The sequence below is a fragment of the Rhinolophus hipposideros genome (assembly GCF_964194185.1).
Source record: "Rhinolophus hipposideros genome assembly, chromosome: 3".
Taxonomy (NCBI): Eukaryota; Metazoa; Chordata; class Mammalia; order Chiroptera; family Rhinolophidae; genus Rhinolophus; species Rhinolophus hipposideros.
This window is the reverse complement of record NC_138049.1, coordinates 2,155,971-2,168,656: the sequence shown is the minus strand read 5'-3', so window position 1 is coordinate 2,168,656 and position 12,686 is coordinate 2,155,971. Positions and strand designations below refer to the sequence as shown.

The 12,686-nt window shown below is 50.0% G+C and overlaps 1 protein-coding gene across 2 annotated transcripts in view; it reads right to left on the bottom strand.

The window, feature by feature from the left end:
* Positions 1 to 12,450, bottom strand: part of RPS6KA2 (ribosomal protein S6 kinase A2) — a 290,517-nt gene extending 278,067 nt beyond the window's left edge. The window contains exons 1-2 of one of the 2 annotated variants that reach the window (XM_081035865.1): positions 12,276 to 12,450; positions 8,130 to 8,189 (exon numbers count right to left, since the gene is read on the bottom strand). In XM_081035865.1, coding sequence (XP_080891991.1) covers positions 8,130 to 8,189; positions 12,276 to 12,338 — 123 coding nt within the window. In that variant the 5' untranslated portion in view covers positions 12,339 to 12,450. The remainder of the gene's footprint in view (positions 1 to 8,129; positions 8,190 to 12,275) is intronic. The other variant, XM_081035864.1, reaches the window with a different exon arrangement.
* Positions 12,451 to 12,686: the final 236 nt, after the last annotated feature.

Sequence of the window (12,686 nt, the reverse complement as noted above, 5' to 3'; positions counted from 1 at the left end):
GAGCAGCAGCATGCACTCCAGGATCTCAGTCCAGGCCCTAAAACAGGGTATCTGGCAAAGACTCCGAGACCCATGAAACCAGCAAAAGCGAGCTGTCCAGGCAGCGTACTGTGGTGGGTTGAGCTCTGCCCCCAAAGAGAAGCTGAAGTCCATAGTCCAGAACCTCCAAATGGGACCTTACTTGGAAATGGGGTCATTACAGATGTAACTAGTTAGGAGGAAGTCACTGGGGGCGGGGGGAGGGACAGAACGCCATATGACTGGTGTCGTTATAAGAAGAGAGCCGTGTGAAGACAGGAGAATGCCATGGGGAGATGGAGGCAGAGACTGGGTGCTGCGTCCACAGCCAAGAGACACCAAGGATCGCCAGCCACCCCCAGAGGCCAGGGGACAGGCGTGGGCACTCTCCCCGTGACCTCAGAAGGACCAGCCTCCATCTCAGACGTCCAGACTCCAGAGCTGCAAGGGAACCCCCTTTGGCTGTTGGAGCCCCGGTTGCGTTGCGGGACTATTTCTGCAGCCTAGGGGGAAGCCCAGCGTATTGAAGCCAGAGGTGCTATCGCAACAACTGACAGACCGGCTGGCTTTGCCTTCCCACCACAGCCTCTTTCCATGGTCCCCTGCCACAGCCTCCGAACCAGTCTCCCCGATCTAACTCTTTCTCCATTAACCCAACACCCAGAATGACTGTGCTTGAAAATACGAACGAGATCACACCATTTTCTTGCAAGGCCCCAGTGGCTTCTCAGAAAACCTGGAATAAAATCCAAACACCTGCCCTGCTCTCCACATCCCTACTGCTCCCTCCGCCCCCACTGGGAGCTCCCGCCACCCGTTGCAGGCAGGCGCTACTGGGTCCCCGCAGCTCTCACGCTGACCCTCCCGAGGCCGCCAGGCTGATCCCTCTGCCTTGAACCATCTTCCCCCAGCTTCGTTGGATGGTCCCTTCCCATCATTCAAGTCCCCACCTAAAGCCCCCGCTCTGCTCAAATGACGCCCCTGCACATCACTCTCCGTTTCCCTACTTTCTTTCTCCACAGCACTCCTCACTCTATGGAATGATCTTAATAGTTGTTTATTTGCAAGAACAGTAAATGTGAGGTCCAGCTGCAGACTTTTTCTGCCTCACTTATCTGAGTCACTGGGTCTGGCACAGTGCCAGGCACATGGCGCTCCCTCCAACAACGTTTGCTGAGAGAACTGAGAAAAAGAAGGGAGGCCGAGGGAGGCAGGAGGAAGGAGGGGACGACTGGCTGCAGCGTGGGGGCTGTGACGCCCATGGCAACCCGCCACGCTCGCCCATGGGGACACACGAGCCCGCCCTCACTTCCAGGACACTGGAAATTGCATTCTTATTGTATTTATCTGACTGCTCTGGAAACGCACATGTGTGGGTCTGAATCCTCAGACTATGTCCTGAAGGACAGGGGTGTGTGTCAGTCACATTTCTGTAAAGCTTAACACAGATACTCAACAACTGTTTCTAGAATGATTCCCTCAGAGACACCGAGTCCTTTCTTATGTATAGTTTGCTCCGTCCGTTCCACATGACACAACAGCAGGTAACAGTCTGAGCGGACCCTAGCCCTCAGCAGTGCTCCTGTGGGGAGAGAAGCGTGCTGGCGGGTCACTCAGCATGCGCTTCGCACTGTGGGGGTTTGGCACGACATCTTGGAAAAAATATGTTTCAACGACTCCCTGGAGATTTTCATGACTCACACAAACTGCAAAGCCTGTCGCCACACCCACTTCCCTGCTGCATCCATGTCATGAGGGTGAGATTTTACGCGTTTTACTTTTATGACTTCAGACTATCTGAAGGATAATAAGCTGCACAGTTTTCTCCCTGACACCTTGCACCTGACCCACACACATACAGCGTGACACAGAGGACCATCCACTGAAATAAAACGTACAGATCTTTTCTTACCATTATTACCCAAACTACCCATTTGAATAACTAATAAAATCTCAGGATTTTACAAAAGGAGCTTTTATCACTCGTGTAAGTTGATAATGTATTCCACCCATGACACAGAGAAAAGAGAAAAAGCTGGGGGACATATAATTTTCAAAAACGTCTCCAGTGAAAACTCCCCTGGATTTTTGGCACACGTTAATAAAAAGAACACTTTTGTATTTTCCCAATATACAGACAGAATTTCGGAAGAGGAAAGGAAGGAGAATCCTCGTGTGACACCGTGGAGTCAGTGACTCCCCACAACCATGGCCAGCACAGATCTGGGCCCAGGGACGCTGCTGCTAGGATCTCCTTGTGGGCACAGCAGGACATGGAGGGGCGGGAAGGCACGGGCAGTGAGGGCCAGGCCACCAGGTCACCAAGGGCCTTGCTGTTGCTTGAAACCCGGAGGAAAGGACCAGCCATCGCACTTGACCCTGGGCCCTGTTCCATTAGCCAAACACACTGCCTGTCAGAAGGGCTGTGAGAGACACTCAGTGATTCTAGGAAACTACGTCCGTAGGAAAAGCTCGTTGGAAGTTATTCGCTGGCTCTCTGCTATGCTTAGCAAACGACATCCCCTTTGCTGCCTCAATTTCACCTCCTGAAAAAGAGGGAAAATCACAGACCCCTCCTACCTCGGGGGCTCAGGAAGGATGGGAGGGGGTGTGAATCACTGAACAGGCAAGGTCCTGTTTCATCACGTGATTGTGCTTCCTCTGCAGAAGGACAGGTGCACTGCCATTCCTCAGGTGTTCAAACACAGGAGCCCCTAAGACACCCTGAACTTGATCTCAGGGCTTCCAACAACCCACAGCTCTGCATACAAGTGCAGGGAGCAGACAGTTTTAATGAGGTGTTTTGCTTTGTGACTTAGCAATGATCTCAACATGGAAGGTTTGTCATTCTTGCTCATGGGAGGAGAAGCACAATTTCCCAGGAGAAGCAGTGTTTCTGTAGATGGCCTGTGAAGTCTGTGCTGGCACGAACGCTGGGCTCCTGGAGGCGCCGACACAGGCGACTGAGGGAGCCAGCTCATAGTAAGATGTGAACAATGTGCTCTGCTCACCCAAATAAGGGACCATGTCGCCTCCTGATATGTCCAAGACAGGACAGAGTCACCATGGGTACCGGGATTGGAGAGAGCGTTCTCATTAGCACCGAGTAATCCTTTCATTTTCAGAGAGAAAGCACTCTCAGAAATGTGCTAACTGCTGACCTTGTTACTGGAGCAGAAAGCTGAGGGTGGCAGAGCCGAGAAGAGCTGTGAGGCCCCTTCATCCATCCAGCAGTGACTCCCAGCAAGCAGTGAGTGACAACACAACAGCCAGAAGGACATGACAGAGCCAGACTTCTGGTCTTGTGTTGCTTCTCGCAAATATCCCCACTTACACATCAGACAACATGCCACACCACTTTTCATTACAAAATCTTACGTCTTCCTTCCCTTCTGCCTCCATATGCGCTAATGTTTCCGGAAGCCGGTGTTTTTGTGACTCGCCCTGTGGTGTGTTTACACAGATGGGGTTTCCCACGGCACGGCCACATCAGCCTTTCTCCTAAATGCACTGCTTTTCTAGAATTTCTGTGAGGACTCAAGTGATTCCTGTCTGTTGCTGGACAGAAAAACAGTAAGAAATACAAAAGTAAACGGGTGAGCTGGTCGACGCGACTTCGATGGCACCAGCCTGTAGAGAAGGGACAGATGCTTTAAGGGCAGGTTGATAGGCCGGGCTCCGAGAGCTGTGCACCCATCTCTTCCCAAAGTTATCATCTGTCTCGGTAAACCAACTGCATCACTCCTACTTGCTTTATTAGCTCTGAAAATTCATTATTCTTGTCTCATTACTATTCAAACCAGTTTGGGTTCTTTCTTTCTTTCTTTCTTTCTTTCTCTCTCTCTCTCTCTCTCTCTCTCTCTCTCTCTCTCTCTCTCTCTCCCTCCCTCCCTCCCTCCCTCCCTTCTCTCTCTCTCTCTCTCTCTCTCTCTCCCTCCCCCTCTCTCTCTCTTTCTCTCTCTCCCTCTTCCTTCCTTCCTTCCTTCCTTCCTTCCTTCCTTCCTTCCTTCCTTCCTTCCTTCCTTCCTTCCTTCCTTCCTTCTTTCAAGGAATGATGAAACTCTCGTCTAGATTATGGCAGGACAGGTAAAACGTAATACTTTGTAACCTACAGGTGATCTGGGTCCAGGTGGCTTGTCCTGACCTGGGTACAATCCTGCTGTTACCCGACGTCAGTCCAAAGGGCTCTGATAACACCCTTGCGCCGTTCTTTCCTTCGAGCATGAAGGGTCCCCTGTGGTCCCCCAAATCTCTTCCCTGGCCTTGCTCTGAGTCCCTCTCTCCCCAAGTAGAGAAATCGAGGGTACAAGCCATAGCCGCTCTGAAATCAGCTTGCTGGTTGCTGAAGGACGTCACGGATGCTGGGCAGTCACAGGACATCCTGCCCCAAGGACCTGCCCACTGGTCCACCTGACCGCTGAGAAGACGCCAGGGGCCAGGCAGCTGGGGCCACATCTTCCAGCATCCTCCCAAGGCCACAGAGTTTCTTCTTGTCCCCCGCTGGGGGCAGGTGCCCCGCGGAGCTCTCTCACCAGCTGAGGAGCCAGCTGACATCCAGCTGCCACCTCCCCACTCCCAGTTCTGTTGAGACCAGAATCTCTGCTATCAAACCCAGGAACAGAGTTTCAGCGGGGAGAGGAACAGCGCAGGGCTCACAAGGACATGAAACCATGCTACTCTGTGACTGGCACCTCTGGTCTGGTCTCCAACATTGACCAGACCACACGACGGTCTTTATCAGTAAGCATAACCCTGGAATCAATGCCCTTTAAAAAACACATACGACAAACGCTTATATTTTTCACAGGTTGTTCTGTGAGGTTAGAAGCTCCCCTAAAAATCACCCATGTGTCTAAAACATGGAGACAGAGGTTAATCAATGTGTGTCCATGAAGGAGTCTGGGGCTGGGCTGTACTGAGCGGCTTGGCATCCATACCATGGAAACGGCCGGTGCCACTGGCCCTGCTCCTCCGTCCACACAGCCAGCCAGCCCCCACAGGCCGTGTGGTGGGTGGGGGGCCCACAGGGCTTCCCAGACACTGAGTGACCGGCGGGGACCCCAGTCTGCAGCTCCGTGTCCAGGCCCAGCGAGGCCTGCTCTGCACTGAGCTTTAACCTCCCAGGTGCATTTCGAAGAGCTTTGTGACATGGAACCTGCAAAAAGGACGCAAGGCCTTACAAAGCAGCACCTCAGACACGTGCACAGGGAGACTTTCTTCCGGCCTCTTGTTCCAGGGCCGTGGCTGTCCCTAAAGTGAGCCCCTGCCAGTAACCCCGTAAAGACTTAGCTGAGGGAGTACTTCCTAATGGGATCTGCTCAGGTTTTGGTCTGTTTTTTCTTTCCCGAATCTAAAGGGTGCCTACCCCTGCTGTGAATTTAGACTAAGGGTGACCCCTCCCATGACTTTATGACACTTAGGGACACCATGACCCGAGAGAGGAAACCTTTCTCTCAGCAGTGCTGGGGAGAAGGCGCAGTGCGTTCACAGCCAGGCTCCAGCACCGACTGCCTGTCCTGGTTTCACTCTTATTCCAGACCTTTCAGAAGCTGGCTGGAGCCACTGACACGAGATACGAACGGACAACAACATACAGTATCCCAAATGTGTTCTATACTTAAATATGTAGAAAGACAACATTCCACACACAGAAAAGCCGTATCAGTTAAAGTAATTCCTAGGTTGGAGTGGTACAGTGTTCCCCCAGCCCTCCTGCAAGACAAGCCCTAATTCCATCCTTCAGTGATGAGCGTGATGTTTTACCACAGGTTATCGACAAATATTCATTCTTGATTGAATGAATGAATGAATGAATGAATGAATGAATGAATGAATGAATTGTTGATTCAATGACTTTTTTTTCCTAAAAAAATGTGTTTTTAGACATCCAGACTGGGAAAAGGGGAGGGGGAAACTTTTTATATTCAGTTCTGTTGTCCTCTACTCATATGTAATTCCCCTCATTGCCTGAGTCATAAACCCTTCAGCTATGACCTTGCAGATCACCACTCTGAAGGTCAAGGAGGATATAAGAGGAAACCTTGGTCCTAAGAAGAAAACGAGACAACAGCCCAGGAAACCCAAATTGTATTCGTCTTCTGCCAGGCTGGAAAACGCACGCTGAGGTTTCAGCAGCTTCTCAGAAACGTCATAAACAGCTGGTCTCCGGAGTATTTTTCAGCGTTGCCACAAACACCACAAACATATCTACACAGCAACATATGTCTTGCAAAATGCTCCTAAAATTTGTTTGCGACAATCTTCCTTCATTGATTAAGAGCCAAAGGTACACTGATTTCTGTCACGCAGACAAGATCACAGCAGGAAGCTGTAACAATGTCCTTCATCTCATTTTCCATGATCAGTAGTACCTTTGAAGAGGTTGATATTTTTCCCTGCCTTCCTGCAATAAATTACCATCTACATTTCTATAAAAAAATGTCAAGAATAAGACAACTGGAGATTAGAAGGTCTGGGAAACAAATACTGGTAATGGGTTAAAAGACCCTGTTTGCTGCCTAAGCGCGTGTGGGCAGAGCCTGCCACACGGTCGTGTTGCCTACCCAATCGCTTGGCCCCCCAAAATGAACAGTCTCCACACCCGTGTTGGCTTAGAGCCACCGCCTGCCTCCTGAGACTAATTGCTAAATTACCACATTAATCTGCCTGTAAGAAACACACTGAAGGTTTCCTGGAAACCAAAGTCCCCACAAACGCCTAAAAGTGTTATTAAAAGTGGCAGGCTGTGTTTGGTTCCTCCAAGACCCAGGACTTTCGACCTCGTTAGTTTGCATGAGGGGTACTCCTCCCCCCTTTACTCTGCCGCTGTGTGGGCAGCCAGCTGAACAGCCATCTTTTCAGGCAAGCCACTGGCTCACATGTCTATTCACCCTTGACCTCTGTGGAACTGGCAGAAGCAGGGCTACCCCTACTCTCCCAGAGAATGCAAAGGTGCAGGGCCAGACCAAATGTCTTGTTCAAGACAGCAGTAGGACAGACCACTGCAGAGCTCGGCGCAGAGCCGGTCCACACTCCCGGATCAGCGACAAAAGCCCAGGACTGACAGGCAGCCAGCTAAGGTCGAAGTAGCCTTGTGCGCCTTTCTTTATTTAGCCAACATACGATGTCACGTGATCACAAGATCCGGTGGCACTGGGCTTAAAATGTATACTGCTGTGCATGCGTTTGGACGGAAGTGAAATGCAGCTCTCAGCATCTGAGCCGACCGTTCCGAAAAGCCAGCTATTTTTAAAAGTCAACAGAGTCGCAAATTTTACAACTTTCATGGTTCCAAGTGGTGCACAGCCAAGCAACCCCCCAAGTGGCTAAGTCTTCGTAACTAACTGCCTTGTCAACTTTCCACGGTTCCAGCCGGCTTTGAAAGAATTTCTTTACCAGTGACAGAAGTCTGACTTCTCAAGTACAATGCCTTTACCACTGCTCCAACCCAGCTTTGCAACATCCAGTGTTCCCTCATACACCTGTCGTTACCGCAATGTCCCCTGGGATACCACGGTGCCCTGCAGCTTCTCACTCTGTCAAGAAATGCTCCCTGTTGCTCCTATGTGACATGAAAACGGAGAAACACACAGTGAAGGCCCAGGCGCTCTCTTCTTTCTCATCTTATGTCCACCTCAGGACGTTCCCCGCCCAGCAACACCCCATCCCTTAGTTTCCACTCGCTGTCCCCACCCCCTCCCTGAGGCGGCCCCTGACCGCCCCCCAGGTCTCATTCGCTCTCCCGTCACCCTCCCATGCACATCACCAGACAGGTAAAGGGGCTACACCTCCCACCTGCCGGCACGTACAATGACTTGTCACTTCTGTGCCCTGCTGCTGTTTCCTGTACATCTTTATTGATAGGAAGGTGCCTTTTCCCCTCTGAAAAGTCCATGCCAGAACACTAGCAAGTTTACCTGGTTTGTAATTGTTCTTCCTGTTTCTCATCAGCCCTTCTGAGGGAAATTGTTACTAGAACATGCACACAACATGTGTGTTGGTGTATGTGTGTGTACAGACACACTAAAATAACAACTACGCGTGGGCTCTAACTTCCAGCTTGCAGTCCCCCTCCCCAGACCATCAGGCCATAATAAAAAGTGTATAGTTACTTCTCCCACGGTCTCTTCTGCAGTGGGCTCGGACTCCAGGTTCAGCTCCTCCTCGGTGGTCTGATAACAGAGACATATATGAAATAGTTAGCACGACAACGTCCTTGCAAACAGCATCGCACAGGTAGTGGATACAAAGGCCTAAGGATCATTCCACGTAAGTACAGCAGATGCGGGACCTGCAGCAAGGGACCTTCCTGCCTGAATCAAGTAAGTGCATGAAGCTGCCTGCCAGACACGGGACCTTTAGAAGGCAGGCAGCAAATGAGCCAGTGAGCGTTACGAACCACAATTACAAATTACTACATCGACCAGTGTGTGTGACTTATGCACAACTGAAAGGAGCGGCAAGGTGACTTATGTCACTCGCTGGCCTGCAAGGGCTGGGGTGGAAGCCAAGGGCCAAACACTTAATGCTGGTAAGACAGACAGACGTGACGGAGGGTGCTTGTGATGGCTGGTTCCTGTTTGAATGGAATAAAGTCATGATCTCAGGGTAAAGCTCTGAGCATGAATTAAATCAAGGAGGATAAAGTCCTCTCCAGAAAGACAGAAAGCGCAGTCTGCAGGATGAGGGTTGAACAGGAACGTGAGGAGTCTTCACTCGCTGCTCAACAGTTTCAGGCAAATTGCCTAACTTGGGCCTTGGTCTCCCCATACACTACACCAGGAACCAAGAGCACACACAGCCTAGAGCTGCGGAGAGGACTGAGTGACCTCAGGCCAGCACAGCACTCAGCTTGGTGCTATGGGGGGCAGACACTCAAGGTAGCTACTGTCACCACCATCTCTGGCTTCACCTTCTAGCCTGTGGCCCTAAGACAATCCTCGTTGTAATAGCTGGGCTCTGAGACTTCCAGGGAGTCGGGTTTGATCTGCATTGCTTACAAATGGGGCTTTTTCACTGAGGGTTGATAGATGGAAGGGGGTGGGGATGAGGGGGAAGGTGAGGGGATGAGAAAGTGCAACCAGGTAACCACAAGATTGCCATGGGGATACAAAAGTCAATTTGGGGAATGTAATCAATAATGTTGTAAAGATTTTGTAGGGTATCCGATGGACAAGCGTCCCATTTGGGAGACCACCTCAGGGATGGTGTAGATGCCTGATCACTGCACTGTACACCTGAAGCTGAACAACAATGAATGCCAACTACAGTTTTAAATACATATATAGTTACAAGAAGTGGAGTTCAGCATTAGGAATAGAGACAGTGGAAATGTAACGGCTGTGTGCGATGTCAGAGGGATAGTAGATGGGGGAGGGGGTTGCCTCTATCTGAGGGATATAAATGATAAATGTCTATTACATTGTTTTGTGCACCTGAAACTAACTGAAAAAAAGAAAGAAAAAAATGGGGCTCTTTCTTCTCCAATGCCTGATGACATCCCAGGAAGCAAAGTCATGCTTAGTTCTCTGAATGAGCCTGTCAGACGGGCCACCAGACCTGTGAGCTGGCTTGCCACTTGCCTGCCTCAGCATGTCTACAATTCCCTCAGCTCTCCAAGGTGCGCCCTTCGCCTTTGTAACCAATCCTCCATTTGAGACCTGCGTTTCACTTCCTAAAACGCCATTCCCACAATAGCGTGTGCTTCTTTTTCACGCCAGGTTCTTTGGGAAGTTTATGGAGGTCCCGGTTTTTAATTAGCACACGTTTCCTTGTCAACACACCTCATTAATGGGCAAAATATCCCACCCCAATTATCTCAAAACAATTCATAGAACCACAGATACATGCCCTACACAGTCAAGTTAATTTCCCTGGGTTTAGAGGTTGAGGTGCAGATGATTTTTATAAAGGAGAGACAGAATTTTCTCATACAGTGAACCTCACGCCCAACTTAGCTCAGGTCCCTCAGACGACAGATGAGAAAACAAGTCAAAAGGAGGCAGCTCAAAAACGCTGAACAAAATGACAGCCCGAGGGCGTCAGTTCCCAGCCCCAGAAATGTTGCATTTGTGTAAAAGCAAGTAACACAAGCACTACATCCCAGAAATTCCTTGGAAGAAGAACGTGTGTGATTTTATCACTAATTTGGAGTTCAGAATCCAAGCATCCTCCATCTAGTTTTGCCTGACTTCTTGGTGAGTTATTTCAATATCACACAACACACAAGAAGGGCAGAACCGGAAAGCAAACTCAGCCTCTGTGTTCCCAGAGTTCACATCTCTGTGCACTTGCTAGTTGCCTCTAGGTCAAGATGTCAGCTTTAATCTTTGGGTGGAAAGATCTCTGATTTTCTGGGTTTCTAGTCTACAGGGATGCAATCCTCTTGCAATAGACACACCCACAGGGCGTACTGTTCTGAACCCTTTACCAGGAAGCCTTTCTTTGGCTGTGGGACCATCTAAGTGTTCCCATTTTGGGTCTCTTTCTTGTTGTTGTTGCCCCCAAACTTTTAAAATCTGCCCTCTAACCAGGTGGCAAGGCAGTGCGATCTATCCGTCAACCTCTGACTCAAATTCTTTTTATTTGTAAGCTCTTTCTAGGATCATGACATAGTTCTAAAATAATAGGAGTGTATTCATTGCTGGTCCATTTTCAGTCAATTTAAAAAATACCTGAAACATAAGCTGCTCCTTTGAGCTTTGGTCAGAGACATAATGTGAAGCCCAGAGCTCCAGGAGATATCCTCAGCACCCTCTTCCCCCCTCTCCTGTCCTCTCCAAGCGCAGGAGAGGACATCTAATGTGTCCTCTCCTGCACAGGGGCCTCCTTCATGGGGCCCAGTTGTTGGGAGGGCTGAAAGCTAGGCCTCTACCAAGGCCACACATAGTTCAGATACCCAGGAGGTCTTCAGAAAGCACCGGGACACAAGCAAAGGACTTCTGGCTAATCACTAATTCAATTCATTAATTCCATTAAAAAAAAAAAACTCGAACTGGCAACCCTGGTAAGTGACAGGCCGTCTAAGGCACTGTCTTCCATGCCGAGAGCAGCGGCATCACAATAATCAACAAACAGAACAACCGACAGCAGGCAAGGGCCATGGTGTCACCTCTCTCCCAACGTAGGAGCTTCCCAGAGGCAGCTCTATGGTGTTCCAGCCAAAAACAGGCTTAGTGTGTGCGCTGTGCTCAGCAGCCCCCACTGGACGCCAGTGTCCATCCCAAGATCAAGTCATTTTGTTTGCAAGTGAAGGATTAAATACAAAGCATTAAGTGCATCCTCTTCTAGAACAGAACCTATCCTTCAGTTCAAAATTGCTACGTGAGTCACGCAACCTATAGTACGTCCACATAAAAGTAAGGTTTAAAATAGTAAGCATTGAGTGCATAAACATGGAGCTGGGTATAGGACATAAGGCACAAACTAAAGCTTGGATTCTGTGAAGATTGAGTCCGTTATTAAAATGAACCATTTCCAAGTGCGACGTGAGTTGCTGGTTGCACAGCCCAGGTGTATCTACCTAATCATTCCCTCAGTGGCAAGAACTTTGGGGAACTTTCTCTTTTAGGAAAAATGTATACTGATTGTCTGTCATTTCAATGAAGCAAATCAAAGTCCGGGGACAGAGTTCTGCGTCCCTAGGAGAGCACCCAGTACCCAAGTCAGAGGGTCCCTGCCCTCCAGCCAACCATGGGACAGGAACAGGCACATTCGTTTCCTCAGGTCTCACCCTTCCAACTCCTCTCCCCTGAACGTGTCCCTCTGGAGATGGCGTTCTCTGTTTGCCTCGGCCCCTTCAGGAAGGATTTGTCATTTGCCCTCCGGCTTCATCCGTCACTGTGGCAACTGGAGTTCACATCATTTATAGGGACTTGTTGGAGTCCCTTTAAATGTTGGAAATCAAAGCCATGTAGATTAATTTAGGAGCAAATGAAGACTTCCAGACACACAGACTTTAAGAAGCATTCTGAAGTTGGGCTTCGGAGCAACCATTTTTGTCTTCATTCATTTTCATTTAGATATTCACACCCCACCCGTGCGTGTACATATGGACAGTTTGTGTGTATGCGTAAATACACACACGCACACAGCACAACACAACAGATGCGTCTATACACATTAGCTATGCAAGCCCCTGTCGCATAATTGTCACTCATAAATCTGAACTCATTACGGTACAGAAACATTCTATTGGCTACAGAGCGAGGGTTTTCAGGAGACGTGGAGAAGTAGACTCCCCTCTCCTCCGTACTCACCTCTATCTCCATGGGCTCCACCTCTATCTTCTTCCATAGCTCCAGCAAATGTGCAATCGGCATTTTCAAAAACTTTCCTTTCCCTCTGACCAAGTATTGACAGTGAGAAAGGAAGCAGAGGCAGCACACAGCACAGAGCGGCGGCCAGACAGGACGTCAGGGCCGGAGGGCAGAGGCCGGCAGCCCGGGAGGGATGAGACCGAGAGGACCGAGGACCGACCGCGGGCGCCCAGCGGGGTCCTGGGGTGGGGGGGCCCCGGGGTCTCCAATATGGCTGCTGACGCGTCCTCTCCCCGCCAACCGCGGGGCTCGGGCCGGAGCTGCAGCTGCTTCCCGCTGGCTGGGCTGGAAGAGGGAAGGAGGAGACGGAATGGCAGAGTCTGCGGCGACTTTGGCCGAGCTGGCTGGACT